This window comes from Lissotriton vulgaris, chromosome 1_1 (assembly GCF_964263255.1).
Source record: "Lissotriton vulgaris chromosome 1_1, aLisVul1.2, whole genome shotgun sequence".
Lineage (NCBI taxonomy): Eukaryota > Metazoa > Chordata > Amphibia > Caudata > Salamandridae > Lissotriton > Lissotriton vulgaris.
This window is the reverse complement of record NC_141685.1, coordinates 2112280259-2112306946: the sequence shown is the minus strand read 5'-3', so window position 1 is coordinate 2112306946 and position 26688 is coordinate 2112280259. Positions and strand designations below refer to the sequence as shown.

General features: G+C 39.6%; 1 protein-coding gene across 1 annotated transcript in view; it reads right to left on the bottom strand.

The window, feature by feature from the left end:
* LOC147751672 (tetraspanin-11-like) overlaps positions 1–26688 on the bottom strand; it is a 1044069-nt gene that overhangs the window by 346796 nt on the left and 670585 nt on the right. The window contains exon 6 of the mRNA XM_086939141.1: positions 15810–15962. Within this exon, the coding sequence (XP_086795267.1) occupies positions 15810–15962 (153 nt within the window). The remainder of the gene's footprint in view (positions 1–15809; positions 15963–26688) is intronic.

Genomic DNA, 26688 nt, shown 5'->3' with positions numbered 1-26688 from the left:
CGAGTCGTACCCGCATCTTTTTGTATCAAAGTTAGTCGAGAATTCCTTACCGTTAGTCAAAAATAGAGTGTACAAGGTCGAGAGTACATGGCAAGCAAATACGCCATCACAGATGTTACAAATGTTACAATATCATCAGAACAGAATCAGAGAAGAACAAGATCAGGAACAAAAACGCATGAAAGACACAAAGATGAAAATGTTAGTAGCTCAGACGGTCCCATCCGATGGTCACAGAAAGGGTGCGACCCAGACAAGTCACACTGCAGCTCCCGTCAAAGGGACATGCAATTATTGCAAGCAGCCAGGTCACTACGTACATGAATGCCCAGTTCTGAAACATAACATAGCGACAGGTAAAACTAAAGAAAGACCGCACCCGCCTAGACAAGACCATAACCAGCATCAGTCTTCACAGAATACACAGGGTACACAGCCTATGCATGTTTCCTCGACTCCAGCACAGACCGTAGCAGTACCACAGCCACAGCCCATTGCCGCAACTCAGCAAGTTTCACAGCAGATGTACCAGTATGCCCAGTCCGCGTATCCCGAATATTCCCGATATACATGAAACAGCCTAGAGAGGGAAGGTGGCTTGCCTCTTATTGAGATTCCTGTAGATCAAGAAGGTCCTTATGTACACAGTCAAGTATTGGGAAAAGATAGAAAGTTTTTAATTGACACAGGGGCAAGTCGCACTACAATAAGTCATGATGAAGTTCCAGGGGCACCCCTCTCAGGCTCACAAAATGTTTCTCTGGGTTTTTCAGGACAGCCTATTGTAAATGAAGTATCAGAACCAGTTCCCCTGGCTGTGGGTCCATTATCACGTGTTACAGACCTGTTACTCACGAAATCATGTCCAGAAAATCTGTTAGGAATTAAAACATTGAAGGCTCTAGGAGCTATAATATGCTGTTCCCCGGAGGGAGTTAGACTCTTTCTGCGGGATTTCAAGGGTCATTATGTTCTGCGTGAATTTGATGTCAGATTGAAAAATGTACCAGATTACTTGTGGGCAAAAGGCCCAACTGATGTAGGCTGTATGCACATTACACCATACCGCGTTACACTCAAGGCAGGTGTTATATTACCCAGAATCAGACAATATAAGTTACCACCCGATGCTGTAGTGGCTTTACTGAAAATCATTGAAGAGCTCATTGCCCAAGGAGTGGTCGTCGAGACCGACTCCAATATCTGCAATTCACCCATCATTCCGATTCTTAAACGTACTGATCCCAATGCACCGCCAGTATATCGGCTGGTGATTGATCTTCGAGAATTGAATAAATGCATTATTCCACAGTATCCTGTGGTCCCCGATATCTCCTCTCTATTGACTGCTATTGATTCAGAAGCAACGTTCTTTACTGTAATTGATCTCAAGAACGCCTTCTTCAGCGTGCCTATTGATCCAGAGAGCCAATATCTCTTCGGATTCAGTTTAAATGGACGCAGTTTCAAATTTTCGCGCGCACCTCAAGGATTCACAGAAAGCCCCAGCATCTATAGTCAAGCATTGAAAAGACAACTAGATTGTGTTCAAATGCCAGTTAACACCGCTTTACTGCAATACGTCGATGATCTGCTGATCAGCGCACGAAGTGAGCCCGAATGTGAAAAAGCATCACTGACAGTTTTACACTTCCTGGCCGACAAGGGACACAAGGTGTCCCCTTCGAAGCTACAATTCTGTGTTCAGCAAGTTGTGTACTTGGGTCACTTGCTGTCCAAAGTGGGGAGACAGCTCACTCCCGATCGCATTCAGTTAATTGCAAATATGCCACAACCCCAGACACAAAAGGAAGTGCGGGCCTTCATAGGCCTCACCTCGTACTGCAGACAATGGATTCCCCAGTATGCATTTCTAGCCAAGCCACTCATCCAGTTAACGACACAGGAGGCAGCGACTTCGACTGCCCTCCCTTGGACTCAGGAACATACACAAGCTTTTGAAGACTTAAAGAAAGCCTTATGTCAAGCACCAGTTTTAGCGACACCATGTTACAGCAAACCGTTTACACTTTTTGTTACAGAACGTGATGGTACAGCGTTGTCTGTCCTCACCCAAGATCAAGCAGGTTCACATAAGCCTTGCGCTTATTTTTCTAGTACATTGGATTCAGTAGCCCAAGCACTCCCTGCGTGCTTAAAGTCAGTAGCAGCAACAGCGTTAGCAATAAGACAAAGTGATTCAATTGTTTTAGGTCATCAGTTGACAGTTCAAGTACCACACTCTGTAGAGGTTTTGTTAAACAGAACCCAGACTCAACACTTGACTATAGCACGACTGACAGGTTATGAATTAACACTATTTCAGCCACACATAGAAATTAGACGCTGCAGTATCCTGAACCCCGCAACACTATTACCAACAGTTGTGACAGATCCAGCCCCACATGATTGTATAGAAATCATTAATGCAGTAACAAAGCCTAGACGAGATTTAACAGATGTTCCATTGACAAATCCAGACCTGACACTTTATGTGGACGGTTCATGCATGAGAACAAGTACAGGAGAATTAGTGGCCGCATATGCCGTGACCACTGAAACTGAAGTTAAAGAAACACATCGTATTGACACACTGTCTGCTCAAGCAGCAGAACTCATCGCTCTGACCCGAGCTTGTATTCTAGCCAAGAACAGAAATGTTAACATATACACTGATTCCCGTTATGCCTTCGGAGTTGTACACGACTTCGGAGTCCTCTGGCAAGAACGAGGTTTCCTGACCTCTCATGGGGCCAAGATTCAACACGGTCCCCTCATTCAAGCACTGTTAGAAGCAATACATTTGCCCTCGGGCATATCAGTCATGAAGTGTAAGGCACATACTAAAATTACAGATTCTGTTTCCCAGGGTAACGACCTGGCAGACCAGACAGCAAAACATACAGCACTGACTCACATCCAGATTACTGATGTGACAAAGACAATAGTACCGATAAAGTGTATGGCAGTTAGAGATCCCGCCCTAGACGTAATTGACATTCAGACACATGCTACACCAGATGAAATAAAGAAATGGACTGAACTAGGAGGGATTCAGACAGATCAAGGTTGGATAACGAAGGAAAAATGTATATGGTTTCTCCCTGACTCAATGGTTCAAGTCATGATAAACACAGCACATAGCCCGGCACATCTAGGAGAGAAGGCGATGTTAGACAGTTTACAGAATCTCTGGTACAACAAACACTTACGAGCAGCAGCAAAACAGAAAGTGCGTACTTGCATGATCTGTTGCCAGTTCAATCCAGGTAAAAGCGTCCCTGTAGAACAAGGTGGATTTCATCCTCCCGATCACCCTTTTGAAGTCCTCCAGATGGATTATATCCAGATGAACAGTTGTCGAGGTTTTAAATATGTCCTTGTAGTTGTTTGTGCTCTGTCCCGCTGGACCGAAGCATACCCAGTTCCAGACTACACTGCTCCGACCACTGCCCGACAGTTGGTTCGTGAATTCTTCCCACGGTACGGTTTGCCCCGTGTCGTGTATTCAGATAACGGACAGCCATTCTCGTCCGAGTTGATGAAACAGGTTTCCCTTTTGCTAGGATATCAGTGGAGGTTCCACTGTGTCCGACATCCCGAAGCAGCAGGCCTTGTAGAAAGGCATAATCAGACACTAAAAATCCGCCTTGCAAAGATCTGTCAGGAAAAGGGGGTCGACTGGATAGTCGCCCTGCCCGTGGCACTATTCTACATGAGAATGGTCGCCCATTCAAGATCAGGGCTATCCCCGTACGAAGTGGTCTTTGGCAGACCACCGAATATGTGGAGGACGCCCATTCCGAAGAAAATAACTGATGTTGATTGCAATATGTTGACAGATTACCTTGCCTCCTTGATGTCTGCACTCCAATCATGTCGTTCACAGGTTGCCGCAGCCTTCCCTGACAACACCGATGTGAAGGCGCATGAGGTCCGTCCTGGGGACCTGGTACTCGTCCGGAATTTCGACCGGAAAAGTCCGCTGGAGCCCCGCTGGAAGTCTCCGAAGACCGTTCTCCTTACAACCAGGACCGCCGTGAAGATAGAGGGGAGAAAGGGGTGGGTCCACACGAGTCACATCAAACTTTGCAATGAACTAAAAAACGGACTAAAACAGGACTCTGACTCGTCCACCCCCACCAAAGACTGTGTTGAAAGAAAAGACGTTACAGTGTCTGAACGAGAAAAGACTCCCCAAGAACTATATCGTACGAAACTCCGATCTAGCAAGTCAGACAGTTTAATTGTTTAAGTCCTCCCCTAGGTGAATCGGTTAAATAGTTTCTGACATGTATCCCCTAGATCGAGATAGAGAGAGAGAGAGAGAAGCAAAGAAACGTACATACTGTAAATCACTGCGTAGTCACTGTATAGTGACGTTGTTAATAATGTTTTTTTTAAGTATTCTAATTATTATTGCCAGCATTCTGCTACCTATATATTGGCCTATTTTCAGGCGTGAACAATCTGTTTACAATGTCTCTGCTGAACACACTTTTAGTGAACTTCCTGCACATGAACTCTCTTACAGACTTGCGCTGCGCAACAATACATTCATTAGTATGTTACACCACTCCCATCAGACAAATAATGCTACCGACTGCTGGATATGTGGCCGACTCCCTCCCTACCAGAATTACAAGGGAGCTCTGCCCCTCTTTCCGTACCCGTTCACTCACAATGGCTCCTGTGGGGCATGGTTTAAAATAATTAATTCCTTAGATCCTGATATTGCTGTTTTCGATGGGGGTTGGGTTTGGGGAAACTTGAACTTAGTCCTGCTCGACGTCTGTTATCCTGATAAAGAGGGACTTCCCACTCGAATAGGAACTGATCTAGAAAATGAAGTATATGGATTAGGTAATTACACAATTAGCCTTATGATCCTTACTGTAGAATCCGAGGATGCTCCAGTTCTGCCCCATATGTTAGTATTACCAGTCACAGGTGAATTATGTGTTAGTAAGAAAGGTTCAGTACATGTAGGTCATAGTAAATGCACTACTGTGGTCGAATTCAGTGATCATGGTAAATCGTCTTTCAAAGCTATCAGTCACTCCTATTTTGTTTGTGGTCATACCGCATACATACGTTTGCCTCCAGATTGGGATGGTACCTGTTACATTGCATTCCTTCTGCCACCTGTTTTTTTAGCTCCCCCAGATTACCATAGAAATACGAATCTAGTACCGAATAGACCCAAAAGAGATATTCCACTTGTCGACTATACAGAAACGGCATGGGAACAGTACACTGATTTCAATAAAGGATTCTTTTTCTTTCTAGGACCTGTCCAAAACAGTAAATTAATACGTAGATTAACTAGAACACTTGAAGCGGTAGTACATGAAACTGCCTCCGCCTTAGGTAACTTAACAGAGGAGCAATCTGCTATGCGGGTTGTTGTCCTTCAAAATCGTCTTGTTATTGACGTCATCTTGGCAGATAGAGGTGGAGCCTGTAAGGTCATCGGGTCAAGTTGCTGCGTTTTCATCCCACAAAATGCACCATCTGTTTATGAAGCTATTACCCGTCTGCATAAAATTGCGAATCAGATACATCAGAATCCAGGCACCTGGACTTGGTCCGGTTGGTTCTGGACAACGTTAACAGCTTGGGGATGGAAGATCTTATCCTTCCTAGGCATTGGCCTTGTTATAGTATTCAGCTGCTGCCTGTGCCTACAGTGTGGGCCAGCGATATGTGGACTGTGTGCCACCTCGTGCATTGAACATTCCAGTTGTCTCTTAAACAGTCAAAGAAAGAAAGATGAACATATAATCTTACAAGAACAAACCGATCGATTTATGAGGATCGATATATCATGAAGGGTCCGTAGGGAACAAGGAGGGAATGAGGTAATCTAAATTTTATGGTCCAGTTGTGTTCCAGTTATGGTCCAGTTGTGTTCCCTAGCGAGTACCCCACCGACTCCATGTACGAGTTAAAGTGCATGTAACTTCCCTCCTGTGTCAGCTATGAAGACGCAAATACATTTGCGTCCAACGTTAACATGTCCTCTTTCAGACCCACCATGAATGGGTCGAATGGTCCGTTCCTAAGTATGCTATGCCAACGTCTTTTTGTAGTATACTCCTACGTTTTTCAGCTCTGGCTGAAGTAGGCCCTGAATCTCTGCCACCGAGCCACTTTTTTGGCTTCTGACTCCGAGAAATCTCTGCCCAGGCAGCCCCTGTACTCGTGAACTCTGACTTACTTTCAGCGCGGCCCCTCGCGCTCGGCTCAGCCTGCTGCCTGCCAAGATTGACTATAACCTTCGAGTTATCTGTTTCCCTCCCCGAAAATACATTCCAGCCTGCTAGCTTCAGTAAACATCCTTCCTCAGCTACAGGGCTAAAGGGCCGACCTGTCTCTGTGCAAGTAATTCATAGCTTCGTTGCCATGCTTCCATGGAAGGCCCCATGCCCCCACGCTTCTCATACAGACACTCAGGCGCTTATACACGCACTCACAGCAAGTATAGAATAGCTTCTGCTCTAGAGACCTTTCTGCCCAGATAGCTTAGTTCCTAAACATCAGATATCAGATATGATAGAAGCACAAGTTGATCTGACATGCCAGACTTTTGTCTCTTTCCGTCAGTGTAAATGTCAAGTCCCCTGCACCCCTCCAATTTCACGTCATGCAGCTGCGTGCGCATCCAAGTTTCCGATTTCTGCTGACATTGCCACATTTTCTGTTAGTGCCACCCCTTTGTGACACCTATCAGTGACGTTTCCAGAACACACCTCTAGTTCACGCCTCTTGATTACGCACATGTACCACGTGTATATTGTTATCTTGTCTTCTCTCAGCTGTTACGCCTTCTATACTGTTTTAAATGGTGTACAATAAGTATATAAGCTATGTACTGTTAATAAAATGTTAGCGCGCTCATCTATCCCTTCTGACACCCTGTGTGGTGGTCAGAACATGATATCTTGGCCATGACCATTCCTTTTTAAGGAATAAAACCCTTAGAACTCTAACACCACGGACTCTGTCTTTTTTCACCCGATCTGAGTTATTATTGATTAAGTACTTACCTGCATAGAAATTAAGAGAGTAAATTAATTATTTACGTCACTGTAACAGTCCGAAGTGTCACCCTTGTAGGCGTATGATGGTTAGTAGTTGAGTTACTACTTTCACTGACCCAATGGCAGGGGCAATGTGTGCTGCAAGCTGCAGTGGCATCTTGACCAGAGCCCTGGCACCTTTTTATTTATTTTTACAAAGTAAGCACTGACTCATCAACAAACAAGAGTGTCTGCTGTAGCTTCAGCCACAGTTTCACAGTTCAAATGAACACTGACATCCCACTGCTCTTGGATATGCACCACCAATGGAAGCCTGCAAATGAGTACATAGTGCACAACGATATTTTTATGGAGCTGAGGTACAAAACAGTGAACATCATAGCATGTGAAGGAGATCCAGCAGCAATCATATGTTCAAGTAACTCATTCATTGACCTCAACTGAGTGTCTGACTCTGTGCACCTTTGCCAGAGCACCATGGACCTCATTCCGAGTTCCCTCTTATCTCTAGGAGACAGAATTAATGGCTCTGGAGTGTGAGGACCTTATAAATCCAGCCCAAAATACAACTTGTAGTTACCCCGAGAAGTATTCTCCCAGGCACACCACTCCAGGCAACTTGTAAAGAGGGCCCAAGTGTCATAGGAAAACGAGAAACATCTATATATTTGCAACCTACCCGTTTACTAGAAAATGAAAGTGCAGTCTGCACAGCCTTTAAAAGGCTACTATACATCAACATGTTTTATAAAAATATTACAAAAGTCTCTTTCCAACAGTAGCATGGGCCTACTGAAAATTATGTATTAGGTGTTGGCTGTGCCACAAATGTCAAATCTGATGCATAGTTATAATTATGAAAGAAACCCTAAATCTCCTTTGAATTTTTCCAAATAGCTTAGTGAGTTAAGGTTTGTTAGTTTTTCATCTAAATGGTAATATGTACCAAGGAACTCTAGAAAAAAATGACATTAGCAAAGATAGAAGGTTCTATTTGGAAATTGCAAAGGGGCCCAGGTTGAGTTCTTTAAGTTGAAAATTAATTAGCTCCCCCTGAACTAAACTCATCCAGGATTCGTAGGTTGACGCGAAAAATCCGTCAAGCATTTGAGAATGATTTTCACAGCTCATTTTTCAGTTCGCCATCGTTCCAGTAAAATCAGTTTTACAGGTCTCCTCTGGTGCACTCACTGGTAAACTCTTTAATGTAGAGCAATTATTTAATTCATTCGAAAGGAGCTGCAACTATGACTAGATAGAAATAAATATATTATTTTCTAGCTGCACAACATTCACTGTGAGAAACATTCTGCATACAAGTCAATAAAAATCAGTATGCGAAATTAATAGTTTATTTGTAATCAAAGAATTAATCTTGATCGGAAATTATTAGCTTGGGTTCAATGAAAAGAAGGAGATTTTATAATCCTAACACGGAAACATGTTTCTTAAATTCAAAAAATAAAATGTAAAATAAAGTACAGCCATGTATATGAGCTACAAAGTCTTAGCACTAACATGATTTATAGGAAATACTTGGGGGAAAAAAGAGTACATATTAGACATAACATGTAGGCCAATGAAGGGTATTGTCCGTCGGCGTAAAATGGTTCAAAATGGTTTAATCGATACTTTTGATATATTCGCTCACCAGCCCCTCATTTCCATTTTTTGACTGTTTTGCACTATTGAGGACATGTTTTGGCCATATTTGATTTAATGTTATCCAAATGCAATGCTCATGATCTCACTGTTAATGGACAGAAGGCTCCAGCAACCCTGAACCCAGCACCTGGATTCTGCCACCTGTGAGTCCTACTCTGCCAAGTGATACAACCCCAGTCATGGACCCTTGAAAGTGGGGTGCTTTGACAGTCCATCTGTGAATCCAGCAGAACCAACTCATCTGCTCTGCTGCCCGCATAATCCCAAGTTAATGTTCTCCCAGTGTGAGGACGTAGCATCAATCTTGCAGTCTGCATCAGGACCAACGTTATGGGAAACTTCACCGATGCAGGCCTACATATCGCAAATCTCATGTTGATGGTAACATCAATGACAATGCAGGTTCTCATTATTGCAGCCTCCCAGCTCTTCGGAACAGACACATCACTTCAACTGTTCAATGCATCCTCGATGCTGGACTTTGCATTGCAAGCTCTTGTCAATGGAATCCTCAAAGAAGACTCAGGACCTCGCATTGCAGTTCCGCAGCTCCATGCAACCAACACATTGATGTCGCTGCATGACCAGAATCTAAGATACTCTTGTTCAGCTGCCTAACTGAGTCTCTGTAGTCAGCCCATGCTCCATAATGGTCGGCCTGAACTTGTGAGTTTGTCTTAGTACAACCCTACCAGATATCCACAGTTGGCCCTTTGTGCTTTTTGTGCTATTTTCACCGAAACCTTTACATTTGCATATCTCTGGTTCTACTGATTGGAATTGTGTAATTTTGATCTTGTTTTATGTATTACAATTTACTCAATATTTCTAAATTGGTGTGCGATTTTATATGTGTTGTGTTTTTACTATATTACTGTTTGAAGTGCTACATAAATAGTGAACCCATTATCTCTAAGTTAAGCACAATTGCTCTATGTCAAGGTACCAGAGGACTAAGCACAGGTTAATTTGGGGTTTGCATGTGCCTCACTCTGAAAAGGATTGTTGTTGCTGCTTGAGTAGGGTTTCACCTCCCTCAACTAGTAACCCAATTACTTGCAAATAGTTTGGCAGAGCTCAAGGATAAAGCCTACATTAGATGCTAGGCAAGAAACACACAAGCAAACTACAAAATCATCCGCACAACAAAGAGCATTAGATTAAGGTAAAATGGTAGTGTATCAACTAGAAACCAATCACAATTTGTGATTTTAAAAAAGGTAACAAAACAACTATTTTATAGTTTATGTGTGTGGGTTTATATACTTATTATGCATGCCCCTTGAAGTCTCTGGTGAGGTAAGAATGTTTAGAAGTTCCTTAGTATACACATTTTTTTGTGTTTTTCACTAATAGTAGGATAAAGGGTGAGTCAGGGCATGATTGGTCCTGGTCCAGTATGTGGTCCCAAATGATATCACCTTCAGGCTCTTTGCCCTCAAGTGAGTGTGATTGGTACTCTTACTGACATCAAAAAGCTCTAGGTGCACAAACACTGCCCGAGTTAGATCTAAGATGTGAGCCCTCAAGATTTCCTTGGTAGGTTCCATTAATTAGGTTTTTTAGTGAAGGGTCTTCATGGCAAAGCTCTTTTGATATATCCCTGGTTGAAATCCGCATTCAAGTAAGCTTGAACTTTTGAATCAGGGACACAGGTGGACTGTAGCCCTTGGCAAAAAACATAAAAGAGGACAAGACATATGTTCAAGTTATGGCACTACACAGATTGCATTTAAAGTTGTCTGCTACATTTGCTTTGGCTCCACCGCTTTCTTCTGCAATAGGAAAATGTGCCAAAAATACAAACTCTAGCACAGTCCTCATATTAGAATCAATGTGCTTGGTCCAATTTTCAGTAACTTGAAATCAGAGGGTATTGGCAAGGCCCTTTGGTCAACCCTGTGAAGGCAGCCACACCCACCCAGTGCAGTACCTTTAATTGTGCACAATGGAAGCTAGATTCAAGACTTGGCCTGCAACCGGTCCTGAACCCAAAACTCAATGGGCAGCCAACCCCTGATGGCCAGTTCGGGCTGGACTGTTCCCATGAGGGAGAGGGTCAAGGCTGATTTGCATATGGCTGGGTCAGAACTGGGGTGGGGAAGTGAGCTAAAGAGCAATGAGGGATTCAACTCAGCTCTGTAACTGGGAGTGAGTGTCTGAAACGTTTCAGCACTCCAACCATCGTCTCCTTGTGTTGGCTCTGTTCTCCCAAAGTTGGCAGGGTATGCCCAAACATGGGCCCCTTGCTCACTTTGCCACTGAATTCAAGCTAGCCTGGCCCGAACCCAGTCACATGATGCTTGTTTAAGGTCCAAGGAAGACCTGGCTTGGCAGTTTGGACTGGACTGTTCCCATGTGGGACAGGGTCAAGTCTAATTTGCATATAGCTGCAGCAAAACTGGAATGGAATGGTAAGCAACAAAATGATGGATATAGGCCCAAATCTCTGAAATGGGGGTTTGAATTTGGCTGGGCCCAAACTGGGGTGCCGTAGTAAGCAAAAATATGATGTATTAAAACCAGATCTTTGACTGGAGGTGAACCTTTGATGTGTTCAGCTTTAATTCCATCTTTTGCTCTTTTTGCTTTTGTCACTCTATGTGGGAAGGGTATGCCCAGACGTGGGTCCCAGGCTCACTGTGCCACTGGAATTAAGATTGCCTGACTGATGTAATGTAATGTAAGAGCGTACTTCTTTAGTGCGGCTGCCACCCAACGGGTATCCTGGCACTAAATGAGGGGTGATACCCCAAAACCAGTACCAGGATGCTTGTTTCCGGTCCAGTGAGGACATCGCCTGGCAGTTCTGGCTGGACTGTTCCCATGGGGAGCAGGGTCAAGACTGAATTGCATGTCTCTGGCTCTAAACTGGGGTGTGTGTTGACCAAAAAACAATGGGTTAAACCTAGATATGTGACTGGGCGAGAATGTTTGATTTGTTCAGCATTCCGTCCTTCATTTGCTCTTTTTGCTTTTGTCGCCCCAAGTGGGAAGGGTATGGCCAGACATTGGCCCCATTCTTACTGTGCCGCTGGAATCAAAGTAGCCTAGCTGATGAGGGTGAAGCTCCAAAAAGGGTCCCATGATGCTTGTTTCAGGTCCAGGTAGGACCTGGTTCGGCAGTTCAGGCTGGTCTGTTCCCATGTTGACTAGCGTCAAGACAGATTTGCATATGGCTGTGTCCGAACTGGGGTGGCATGGGGAGCAAACAAATGAAGGATTAAACCCAGATCTGTGACTGGAGGTGAATGTTGGATTTGTTCAGCATTCTGTCTGTTATTTGTTCTTTTTCCACTTTGTGTGGAGGCAGGACAGAGCCTGTTCAAGTGTAAGTAGGGCTGAGACCAGCTCAGCCCTCCCATCGTGCCAGTGAGGGCCCATTCAGTCACAAGTAAGTTATCTTTTGTGTGGCTGTTTGAGAGGTATACACAGAGCCCAACTGTCAGTTACACCCAGTCATGTGACCCAGAGACAGGCAGCAGGCCCAGTTGTAGCATTTAATTTACAGGTAACAGGATACATATAGTATCACATTACTAGGGACTTATAAGTACATTTAATATGCCAATTGAGGATAATACAGTATTATTATGCTTTAAGACGAGATCACATGCACTTTAGTACTGGTTAGCAGTAGAAAAGTGCTCAAAGTCCTAAGGCCTGCAAAAACAAAATCAGCGAAAATGGAGCAAGAAGTAAACATTTTGGGCAAAGACCACTCTAAATTAAAAAATATCAAAAAAAGAACCTAGAGAGAGCTTGAGAGTCTTTAACTAGTCCATGTTTTTGAACATTTGGCTTTGAACCTACTGAAATTTTAGCTAGATTATACTAATCCCCTAGGTACTCTTCGACTTCTGGCTTGCTGCTGACTTTCTCCTAGAGTGCACTGGTTTAGTTTTCTACATTTTCAACACACCTGATAAGATTTGTTGTGTCATATTTTTATAACGTACATGACATTGCACAGCTTCATGCCTTACACTTATGAGAAGAAATTTGATCTTAATTAAGAAGAGGACAACGCCCAGATACATGATGGAGTTTGTGGTAATGACAGGGAATAGGAGAGACATAGATGTTAAAATCATGTGCAATTACATTAGGTGCCAAGAAACAGAAATGTAGGGGCACAGAGGATACATTTCATTATGAGTAAAGGTTGAAACCCATGGTTTATGCAAATTCAAAATCTGTATACCCCTATACCCACATACAGGGGCTCAGAGGATAAATGTAATCATGAGTAAAGGTTGTGAAACCCATTGTTTATGAAAATTTCAAATTTGTACACCTCTATACCACATACAATTGATCATCGCCTAACAAAGCTGTTCTCCTTGTTTTTAAAAACACAGGGGCAGATTTACAATAAACGAACGCAGAGCAGTGCAGCAAGATATTTTGCTGTGTTGCGTTAGTTTGGAAGCACAGGGATGCAACATATTTACAATAATATGTCGCATCTCTGTGCTTCCCCCGGCGCTGGCACACAAACTGCTGCCATGTGCCGATGGAGGCACCCTTGCACCATGGCGCAAGGATGCCTTAGTAACGGGGATGATTGTTTATGTGCAGGAAGGGTTCCCTTCCTGCACATAAACAATCAGAAATGGCGTTTTCTAAATTGTATGTGTGCTGCATTAGCCCACATACAACTTGTAAAACTTCAGTGGCTATATCCTCATTCTATGTGTGCTACAGAATGCTGCACGCATAGAAAGAGAAAAACAATGAGGAGAAATGAATAAATTTCGCCTCGTTCCACCTCCCTACACCTCCGCTTGGGTGGCGTTGCTTCCAGCGCATTTCCAGTTTTATGATTTTTTGTAAATCTGGAAGTGTGTCTGGTTCCATGATTGTTGCGTGCAGCAACACCCATGGAACGCCCCATTTCACGCAAAGTGCTGCATGTAAAGGGGCTGTAACTACAAGGACAGGAAAAGCCACGCAGGGTGGCTTTTACTGTACTTGTAAATACGGGGCAGAAAAATGCGCTGCCAGTGCGTCGCAAAAAGTGACTCACTGCAGTGCAAGGGGCATGTAAATCTGCCCCTCAAACTCTAAGTTTTGTCCATCATACAACTGAAAGGAAGTCAGAAATTAGATAAAGGCCATAAACATATCCGAAACACTGATAATCACTGATTAGACAGGTCTTTGCAAATGGACCTAACCACAACAAAAGTGACATATTGTATACTTTCTAGCATCTATCCATCATAGACCTTGAATTTAACCTAGCTAATGAGGACACACTAGGCAAAAAATAAAGGACATTTGTACTAACTCACAAAGTACTTGCAGATATTTCACTTTTGCATTCAAAAAGCAAATCCTTCCTAGACGATGATCGATAAAATTGCCCTTTGTAACTTTAGATCAATAAATCCTAATAGGAGTTGGTTTACCGAAAGAGTAATCCTCCTTGATAAAAATTGTGTTTTACCAGTGTTGTTTGATATATTTGTTTGCCTTGCTTGTTACGTCTCAAAGACTAATTTGCTGGATTGCATGTACATTCAAATATTTTGTAACCACACATGAAATCAGCAGATAGATGAGGTAGTAGCTGTGATCTAGATAAACAAAATTCCTTTGGGTTTAAGATTTTGACAGCTAAATTCTAAATCCTAACATGGGGGGCTACAGTGGTAGTGTACCAAAACACTTACACCTAGGTCCTGTGACACAGGACATTGGCATCCTATACAATATAAAGGCAAAGTTTGGTGGCCTAGTTTATATTCTTATTCTGGCATGGTGCCTGAAAATAGCAATGCTTATCACCATATTTTATCCTTTAATTCCTTTGAGACATGCATCTTTTGAACAATGACATCTAATGAACAGAGCCAGACACTAAATCCAACAATATGGGCAGGCAGGTTGCTCGCTTGGAGCACAGTCAGAGCAGCTAAACTAAACATACATGTCCAACAAATAGTTAAGGAATCACTCCTGTTGATATTACCCAACATTCCTCCTCAAAAAGTTACGAATTCATTAGTAATTATTTTCATAAATGTTTGTGTCTACACATATTTTCGGTCTTCCTTTGTCTGAGTCCCCACTAGCATTTGATTTGAGTTCTTAGGAAATCTTTTTTCATAATATTTTATGTGGAACTTTCTCGTTTAATATTTTGGGGCACTGGACACAATCATCTGCCTTAATGATGCTTTGTAAACATTTGGAACATTACTTTCTTAGAATATAAAGACATGCAAATGAATTCTAAGTCAGAAAGTTGTTTTTTGTTTCCAGTTGAAGGACAACGTTAAGGATAGGTTTCCCTCTTTTAATACTGTTCGTGTGATTTCCAGTGTACAGATAAAATGAATCCTTGAGATTCCGTTCAACTCAACTCCTTCAGTGAATTGCTTATTACAGAATGGGATGATGTAGACATCTTCAACAACCATGTTTTCTTATTAGTTTATTCATGCAATCCATCTTGTTAGTTGCAGAATGCTACAAAATACACAAAATACAAAATATACAAATAATAGCACAGAGTTAGGAGGTTTCACCATACTGGTAAACTTAGGATAGTAATGGAAAATAGGTTCATATCCTTGAGATTTCTCATGAATGTCATTCTACTTTGAATTGATTCTTATAAGGAACATGTGAAAATGTCAGTGATAAAACAAAATATGACATACCTAAACCTTGTCTTCTGTGTTTAATATTATTGAACCTAGTACAATGCAGATTTAATATTAAAATGTGATGCAGTATGTATTTTATACAATAGACTTAACAGTCTCAACATAGATATGAGACTGACACACTGATATGTTTTCTTTTAATGTTACTCTGCAATATAGATATCAATAATTCTGCTTAAAAAGACACAAAATTGTGATGTGAAAACCTGAAGCAAAGGAGAAGACATAATGCAGGTCCTGGAGCTCTGAGCAGGTGTTAACCACCATGACTCATGGGGTTTTATAAGTGCCTCTACTCCTGACTAATTGTTTCTATTCATGATCAGGAAGCTGGAACATGCAGAACTACCACACAATCAACATTTAGATGTAGTTATTTAATATTTTTTCAATTAATCAAAACAGAAGGTACATATATTTTTACCTCAACTTTATATATATTAGAAGGATGATTCCTGATTCCACATTTCAAAGTAATTGTTTTACAGCAGCTCTCCGGTACCAAGATGTCAGTGGTTGAGCGGATGTATGCACTGCTGAGCCAGTCTGAAGAGCTGTTGCTACCACAGCATTTTAACTAAAATGACAAGTAGAAGCAATATTTAGTTACAGAACTTTTCGAAGTTATCCAGCAGGAATGGCAGGTAAAAATAAATGGTGCCCAAATTAGACAGTATATACCATATACATTTCATTAGCCGGAGACTAGCTGCAAACCATATGAATTTGATTTCTGCTTTTGAAATGGTAATTGGGAAGAGGAGACCACAGTGGCGATTCTATTGGACACTTAAGTGTAGCAGACACCGAGCAGAATGTGGGTGGAATACAGGTCTTACTCTGAATTAGAATAGGTTTTTGATAACCTTGACGTGGAATTTACAATGTTACTATTTCATACTTTAATATTGTTACTTTGACAACAAAACGTAATAGAATTTCTAACTGTATAAGACATTAAGTTTTAAAAGCTGAAATAAAACATATCCACAATATGATACAAACAATATGACACAACAGACACATTATATGTGGTATTACATATAGTAAAAATGAAAGTGAGACAAATGCAATGAAACCTGCCAGACAAATGTGAAACCAGTTACACCTTCTAGTCGATAGAAATGAATTAGAAGAATTGCCAAGAAAAAATATAATAAATAAAACCTAAACAAAGACAATAAGCTTAAAATGAAACGAAATCACAAAAGCTACAGATGCAAACTTAAAAAGAAAGGAAGGGGCTGGAGGAAGTGAAGAATGGTGAAACTCATCTACATGGACTTTGGCTAAAACACAAACATTGAGTAGCCTTTACTGATCAAAGACATGACATTTTGAAGATGTAGCATCAAGACTACGTAGACTCGAGCACAACTGCTGGTTATGACAACTCAAGTGAGTTTCTTCCACAGGCTCATTGCAGCTTTTTATTTGCAATGACCCAGTGGGCATTGGGGTACTTAAAATAACAAATTGAGGAGCGAAAGATGGATTTATGCCTTACGTCAATTTCTAAGTTTGGGTGATAAATGACATTTATACTACCAAAAGTAGAAAAAAGGAGGAAAATCACCCTACGGCACATAACGGTGCATGATGCAGGAAAAAAGAGGGATCGGGCTACTTTTGTCTTCTCTCTGTAACCTATACTAATAATAATAATAATAATCCACATTTGTAAAGCATGAACAATCACCAGTAAGGGTCTCTAGGCGCTGGGGGCCGTCGGGAAGATTAAGCAATCTATTGCCCAGAGTCACATGGTGCTGGGCTAAACTGTCGCCGGCGCCGGGGATCAAAGCGTGATCCCCAGCTTCCCACGTCAGTCGCCCTGGCCGCAGCGCCACACCTCTCTCATACCTAGGTACACAAATGGTAAAACTAGTTATTTCTGGATTATGCAGCCTCAGCCATATTATGCAGCATGCTTCATCATCAGCAACCTCACCCCACTCTTGTAAGGTGGCTGTTGTAATCATGACAACATATTCAGAATTGTGTAATAAAGCTGGTATTTATTCTTTAGTTGTAGTCAAAAGATTAACCCACATGAAGAGATATTAGGATGCGATGCTGTCGTGTCCAGAGTCAGAACATAATGACACGAGAGCAATGCACCAGAAACAGAATACCGAACTACTAGAACAAAGAATCAGAATCTCAGGAATCACAGAGTAAAAAAGAAACACAGATACAACATCACCCTTCTATTAAATAAAAAGAAATAAAAAATTATATAAATATATTATTACAAATAAAAATCCTTAAACTTTGCAGGAATTACAATATTTCTTTTCCTATCAGTAAGATTCAAATTTGATTGTGAATCAGAGGAAGCATTTGTATCTTCTCTCAAAATAACATAATCTCCATTTTCAGAAACATTTTGTAAAATACAATTTTCCACATTATCATTAGAAACATTTAAATTGTTTTCTAAAATAGAATCACTGTTCTCATTTACCTCATAACTATTATATGACCATTAGAGTCCACAACATCTGAACCCTTTGCTTGTTGTTCTACATCTATTTTGTCTTTATAACATATAACATATAACATAAAAATGAAGAATGAAGAATTATCAAAACAACCTCTTTCAACCATTTTCTTTACAATTATATCTTTTTGAAAAGGTTTGATCTTTATAATTGCACTTTTTTTTCCACCATCCTTTGTTTTTAATCATAACAGATGAATTAGTAACTCTTAAAACCTGTTGTGGCAAGGAATACTTAGATTCACCTTTCCTTACTTTTTTAGTTTTTTTTATGATTACCCAATCTCCAGTTACATACTTACCCTTACTTTGTGTAACTATCTTATTTTTCAATTTGTATCTTTTCTCAAAATTATCCCTTACACATTCATCCACAGATCTCGAAGAAGCTTGTTCTTCCATTTTTCTTAAAAAAGATAAACTATTCTCAAATACAGGTTTAACATAATCATTTGCATCTCTTCCTTTTAACAAGAAAAAAGGTGTAAAACATGTTATAGAATGTGGGGTATTTAAATAAATCCAAACTTTTTCTTTAATATGTTTTTTCACATCAAGTCCTGAAGATAAAGCTGTTTGAATACCCTTCTTGAAAAATGTGTTAGTTAGCCCTCGCGACTAATCCATTTGCAGATGGAAAATACAATGGTTTTTTTCATGTTTAATGTCATGCTTTTTAAAAAAATCAACCATTTTCTTTGAAACAAAATGTGTGCCATTATCTGACACCTTTTTTTTCGGAATACCTTCAACACAAAAAACATTCTCTAAAAAATCAATTACAACTTCTGTGCTAGGGAATTTTACAAAATCATACGAAATCCATTTTGAATAATAGTCAGTTAAAACTATTAAGTATTTCATATCTTCACCTAAGATATTATAAGGACCAGAAAAATCTATCGCCAATTTTTCCCATACTTAGGGGGTCATTAGGATCGCGGATGGACTCAAGCCCGTCCGCGACCCCAGAGTATGAGAGAACGTCCGCATGGGCTGCGGCGTTCCCTCTGTGCAGATTAGGATGTGACCACCAGGGTGGCGGTCTGATAGACACCGCCAGACATGTTAGTGCTTTTCCGCCGCGGTCGGAAGGCGACTGCGGCGGAAAAGCTGCGGACAGAATATCAGACCCACCAGCCATCCTAATTTGGCGGTGGGTCTGTGGAGGCTCCGCAGCGGTTTTCCCGCATCCTCCGGGCCGGCGGTGGCTTCCGCCGGCCCGGAGGATGCGGGAAATCCGCAAACATAATTAGCCCCTTGGTCTGGCAATAAATTTGTTGCAGTAGCATTTTTTTTTACACTTCCAATGCTTGTCAGATAACAGGCATTCTGGACATTTGTTAACAAATTGATCTACATAGGAGTCCATACTTGGCCACCAATAATATTTTCTCAATATTTTTTTAGTACCTGACATTCCAGGATGACCTGTGTGCGCTCTATTGATAAGACCATCAATCAGTGTTTTAGGTGGTACAAAGAGCCCACATCTAGTTATTATTTCATTCTCCAAACTCAATTCCGATGAAACCTGTTGAAAAGGTACCAAATCTTTTCCAAGATTTCTTAATGGTGGCCATCCATTTCTGATAAACTCTTTAACTTTAATTAGAATTTCATCATTCTTATAACCATCCAACCAATCAAGTTCTGTAAAAATCCCCAAAGTATTTTCAGAAGCATCTATAGCAGAGACAACTACACATTCTTCATCATTGATATCTGATTTTTCAATTCCATTATCAAGCGGAATCCTTGATAAACAATCCGCTCTGAAATTAGCTCCACCATATATATGTTTTACCTCAAAATTATATTCCTGCAACTTTGAAATTATTCTTACTAACCTCGAACTTGCCTGCCCAGTTACATTCCCATTCATTAAAAATAAAAGTGGTTTATGATCTGTCAAAAGATCAAAACAACTTCCCCATAAATAACTCTTGAACTTTTCAAACGCCCAAGAGCAAGCTAAAGCTTCTCGCTCTATTGTACTATAATTTGATTCAGCCTTGCTTAATGCTCTTGATATAAAAGCAATTGTATTCTCTTTCCCACTTACATTCTGTGTTAAAACACCTCCAAGCCCTACAGAGCTTGCATCTACAGTAACTTTACACTTCACTCCACAAGAATATGGTTGCAATGCTGGAGCATACTTAATCATTTCTTTAATCCTTTTAAATGCATCTTCATGAACAGATGACCAAACAAATTTCTCATTCTTTCTAGTCAAACATCTGAGTGGTTCAACGACCAATGCATATCCATGTACAAACCGTGCATAGTACTCATTAAGCCCTGAAAAGGATCTTAGTGAGTCCTTATCTACAGGTGCCGGTGCATGCATTATTGAATCAATAAGATTCTGTTTCGGTTTAATTCCTTCTTTAGTAATTGAGTGTCCTAAATATTCTAATTCATTCACTAGAAAATTGCACTTATCTTTAGATACAGTCATCCCCCTTTTACTCAAAATGTCTAAAACCCTCTCTAGAATTTAATTATGTTCATTTACTCCTTTCCCATATATGAGAATATCATCTTGAAACGCCTGTACCCCTTTGATGTCTCCAAACAATGAGTCCATTAGCTTCTGAAATACACTAGCTGCAGAAGCTAATCCAAATGGAAGTCTCATATATTTGAAGGCACCAAAGGACATAACAAACGTAGTAAGATCTTGTGACTTTTCTGACAAAACAACCTGATGATAAGCTGACTTTAAGTCAATGAGCGAAAAATGTGTTGAATCACCAATAGCCATTAGCATTTTTTTAATAAGAGGCAATGGGTGGCAATCCACCAAAATGTTCTTATTCAATGAGCGCAAATCTGCACACATGCGCAATTTTCAATTTTTCCTCTTAGCCAAAACTACCGCCGAAACCCACTCAGATGAGTTTGTTGGTTTAATGACTCCGTCTTTACACAAACTATCTAAATTTTCCTTCAATTCTTGTCTCACACTTAGTGGTACATTTCTGACCTTATGTTTTACAGGTGATGCACCATCCATTAATTTAATTTTTATGTACAACACCTTTCACACAACCAATTCTATCTTCAAAAAATTCCTTAAATTTCTTTAAAATAGATTCTCAATCATTTGAAATATGTTGTTCACTACATAAATCAACTGACACAATAGGAATGTCTCCTAGAATTATGGGTGTATCACTACCAGGTTTCAACATGATACCCATTTTTCCCAAATCACGCCAACAGATAATATCTCTTCCTTTCTTTGCCACATATACTTTTGTTGTTACCGACCTCACTAAAAGTTCTACCATACCAGTAAAATAACCCAACATATCAATAAGTTGTCCACCAAACGCTTTTGGATTTACATCCGCAACCATAAGCTCTTTTTGAAATGAATTCTCATCATAAGTAGTTTCATCTAAAATGGTTATGCCATTACTTCTAATTTCACACCTTCAATTACTGCTTCACCTAAAGGTGCTTTAAATGTGATGTCTGAATCAATTATCTTCACATTAAGCACAAGATTACTAATTTCATCTCCAATGTCATCTATAACATTTACACTAGTGTGTGAAACATTTCTATTTTTAAAATTGGTTTTACATGCACTCTCAAAATGTCCAATTTTTTTACATTTTGTACATCTTTTTCCTTGTGCAGGACAATTTGGATTATTTCCAATATGATTTTTTGACCCACAACGATAAAATATTAGATTTCTCTTATTAATTAAATTTCCTTTTCCTCTGCGATTTTCGTGTACTTTTGTTTTATTAGTGATAGTACATATTACATATTGCTTCGGGATTTTCAGATCCCGATATAACTTTTGTTGATAGTGAAGATCTTTCAATTCCAACAGCAATGACAATTACTTCACTCAATGTTGGATTCCTGCATGCCAAAAGACGTTCTTGTACTTTTTTTGAAAAACAATGAAATACCAATTGGTCTCTCAAATACATATCAAGCATGTCTCCAAAATCACACTTGGATGCTAAAATGCATACATTTGATACATAGTCTTCAATACTTTCTTCTGCAAACTGTTTTCTTTTATTAAAATTATGGTCTCTCTACCATAATGTTAGGCTGTTCGTGGAACCTCTTTTCCAATCTTTTTACAGCTTCTGTATAATCATCCCAAGGAATGAACTGTCCTGGAGGTGGTTCACTTTCAGGTATATTGTCAAAAATTTCCCTACAAAGAATCTCCTAATAAACCATAAAGAACAGCTCTTTTCCTTTCTTTAGAATAATCTTTACCATCTATGGCAATTAGATAGCTTTCAAAAGATTTGTACCACTGTTGCCATCTAACTGGTGGTTTTCCTGCATTTTGTAAGAAGGGATTAAGTTGATATGGCTGTACTTGATAAGCCATGTTGTGTTTAGTAGTGTAATTTTTTTTTTTTTATGAAATAGTCACTCTTTTCCTTTAAAGAACTTCCATCTCCAAATATCTCCAAATATAATATTATACTTTAAATAATGATCTCCTTTCCTTCCGATTTTCTTTGATATATGCTTTACAATATTTCACCTAAAGCCTCTTTTTAAAACTTCACTTTGTTCTTCAATATGCTGCCGCATCGGTTTTTATTGTCAAAAATATGGCCTCCACGTAGGGTCACGTCTATTGACCTCGCGTGATGACGCCTTCCTCAAGCTCTTCAAGCCTCGCTCTCAGACATTCAGTGCATCTCCTTTCTTCGTGTCACAGGTAGTGACACTCTTCAACACGGGCTAAAATCCTTGATGCGCTCTTTGCTCGCGCAGCACTCACGCGATGTCCTGGAACACCACAATCTTTTAAATCGCAACAACCAACTCCATCAAGCCGATCTCGATCAAAATAAATGAGGTAAAGTAATCTTACCCCAAATTACTCTTCTGCCGATAACTCCTCTGAAGTGGTTTAATTTTCCTTGAAATTAATTTTTTCTCTGCTTCACGGTGGGTTTTGACTAATAAACTGCTAATTCCCAAAAAATGTTAAATAAAGGTTTTCTATCCCAGTCCAGCGTCGCCAAATGTATGTTGTAATCATGACAACATATTCAGATTAGTATAATAAAGCTGGTATTTATTCTTCAGTTGTAGTCAAAAGATTAACCCACATGAAGAGATATCAGGATGCGATGCTGTTGTGTCCAGTAGTCAGAACATAATGACACAACAGCAATGCACCAGAAATAGAATACAGAACTACTAGAACAAAGAATCAGAATCTCAGGAATCACAGAGTAATTAAAGCAACACAGATACAACAGTGGCACACCGGGGCAGACTTAACCTCATCTGTGAGGGAGTTCTTGATAAAATGTATACCTGGATAAGACAGGCATCCAGGTGGTATTAAAAATTACTCAGGGTATACCCAAAGAAATTCCCTTTAATAACAGACACCCTAAGTATGGTTACAAATTGGTCTTGGATAATTTGGGTCTGAAGATTTAAATAGCATGATCGCAGTAAAAAGCATATCGCTTGATATCTAGAATGAGTTTAAAACATATACACTGTGAAACCCTGGATTGAGAAATCCTGGATTCCGTTCCCTTTAGCTGTTTATTCTGAAATTATTAATAAAAAAAAAAACACTTAACATCTTCTCCGATCTGTGACTCTCCAGTACTGTAGGATAATACATTTAATTCTGTATTGTGGTACAGATCTGATTCTCAGATGAAAATAACTAGTAGAACAAATATTCTATTTAGCCTACTATATAGATGCACATTCAACGAACAGTCAGAATCCAGTCACATTCAGACATCTGACAGCCAGAATTAGAAAAACACTGATCTTTTTTTAGAGTTTTATAAAATAACAGAATTTTGATTTTATAGGCCCCCTGGAACTGAGGTCTATGCGCCAACTTGAATTAAAAAGCCAGTTGGACTACAACCAATGCACTGCTATGCAATTTTTAAATAAGATGATAAGACCCATGAAACAAGACAGGGACAACAATTAGTGGAATCAAAATCTTCTTTCATAAATCAATGACACATAGAAGAAGCACTAATCACAGAATATGCATTTCAAAATATTTATTTTAAAACCTCAGACAAGTGCACATCATATGACTTGTAACCGTACGAAAGATAAACATTATAGAACTTCAGAAATATATGAATATAGTGAACAGCAGGAAATATTCCAACACTGTAGGTATATTTATAGCCCTGCCACCCACGTTTGCTGTGCTAGTTGTAGCAGATTATTAAAAATGTTTGAGTTTCAAAGATGGTGCACACTCACATACCTAATTCAGAAAACTAAAGCCTATTGTTGCATCTGAATAGCAAGCCTGCTATATTGGAGACAGGGCAGCGGAGATTACTGAAGAATAAACACAGCCCACTGAGCAGTCTTTGAAGGCTAATCGCTTCACAGCAGTGTTCGCTGAAGTTGTGCTAATCCATTCTGTCTGATATCGCTGGCATAAAACTCCTCTCTAATTTCTAGCTTTCTGTGTGTAGTTTTATGAGACTTAATCAGAGGCCTGTTGAAGACTTGCAGAATAAACACTCAATATGAAGTCCTATTAAAGACAAGCAATCAATATGAAAGCCTATTGAAGACTTTCAGAATAAACAGTTGAATATGAAGAACTTGTTATAGCACGGGGTTTCACTATCACTTACTCATCAATCATGAACCCCATGTACAGGTCAATGGATCCTTGATGTTGACAGACATGCAAGGAGCTGAAGTCAAAATAAAGCGTTGTCAATTATCATTTCTTACAGTTTCGCCAATAAGGAGCTAGTGTTAATTAAAGGGTTGTATTTTCTATTCATTGAGTTATTAATTCTTTATTATGGTATTATTTTCAATATCTCATTATTAAGAGTTAGTATAATCTTATTCAATATTTGATAATAAAGTAAATCAATATAGCACATCAATAAGTCATCTATACAATAAATATGCAACACGCGTGTTCCATAAACAAACTTCCCAATTCTAAACAAATCAGTATTAAATGTGAGAAGGATTAAAGGTGTCAGTTCAGATACACATGAAGGATTATGATGAGAGAATCAAGCATAAGCATGAAGCTTTAGCATAATAGGCAGAAAAGTATTATCAGCTCAAATAACTGCAGACCAAGAAATAAGCTAAGATTTCTCAAAAAGAGAAGTGTAAAAAACTCAGTAAAGAGTCTTCTCTCAGCGAGTCTAAGATAAGGGACACACCTACTGCTCTCAGTCTAAGTAAAAGGATGAGTGAGAAGTCTCAATCTGCCTGACTAGTCTAAGAACACACACTAATATAAATGCAGATTTTCTATGTTGCAACATTACAATGCTTTCTTCTTCACGTTGACCAATAAGATTATAAAATGCTCTTGGGAACAGGTTTATCCCTATATTCTCACTAGACTACAATTGTCTATTAAGCATGTGTCTTTGAATGTTGCGACACATCTTTTCTTGTTTTCCAAAAACGTCTTCCCATGAATCATTCTCGTCTTTTGCATCGTTTGCAGTGAGGAACTTACTATTAGCCGTCTAATACAAACAAGTGTCTATGCACTAGATAATAAACAATAACTTCTGAAATTGGAACGTCCGCAGCAAGAGAAGAAAAACATTTTGCACAACAGTCATTTAAATGTGAAAAATAAGCCTTTTAGTATTAATATGTCTTCTTATACTTTCATGACATCCTTGGTTATGTCAAGTTTAGCAACCTATGCTACAGGCCCATAGATTTCAAGTATCGTTATCTACTACAACGTTCTGCATTTAACACATTTCGTTTTTAAACACATGCTCTGCACATTATATTTTTAATGAAGCATTTTGCAAATGAGTAAATTGGTGGCAGCAGCCTATTGAGCACTTTCGGAATAAATTATCAAGATGAAGAGGCAAAATGTTCCTCCAGCTATTTTTGAATTATTAGGCAGTGTTGCTTTTGAGTGAAACCAAGACTGAACATGCAATCATTAATGTTCTAGAAACTCTTTGTTTGTTAATAGTGGATAACAATGATATTCACAGCAGAAAAGATAAAATATTGTGTTGTATTTGTACTAAATTGGTGATCATATTTCTATAACTATTTGAAGAAATAAACAACGTGCTAGGAATGTGCATTCAATCTAATAATAGTTATTAATTCATTAATTTCTTAATTATTTTACTAACAACATTGTAATAAAGAAATTAAAAATCCTTGGGCGGAAAAACAAAGTGTTTATAAGACCTCTCATCAAAAAGCCACAGGTGTAGTATCATAAAAACATTACCTTATCACTCGTATAGGTAGTCAAAAACCATGATGAATGTCTCAGACCAAATACAGGCCTAAAGAAAGGCTGATCATCTTGACATGAAGAACCTTAATAAAACCTTCTTGTTTTTTCAAAGATTGAAATGGAGAAATTGGAATAAACAGGCAATGGAAATGCAATAAGCCTCACATTTATTTTAAGTGAGAGCTATTGGCATTGTAAACTGTAAGGTCTTTTACCTACCAAGTTAGGATGGACGGATCGGCGGGCGGTGGACTTCCTAAATGCTCTTTAGGAGAGTGATTGGTCAAAAGTAAGCTAAACAAGAAGAAACTTTAAAAAAGAAAGCATGTGTGGACCTTATAATTGAGTAGCAGTGCTGCACATTTTTAACAGCTAAGCTTAGGGAATACTTTGATATTTATTTATGCCACTGTTTCATTATATTGTGGAAAACTAGTTCGTACTGCACCTTGTGCTACTGACTCTACAGGAACATCTAGTAACGACCTGCAGTACTGCACCTTGTGCTACTGACTCTACAGGGGCATCTAG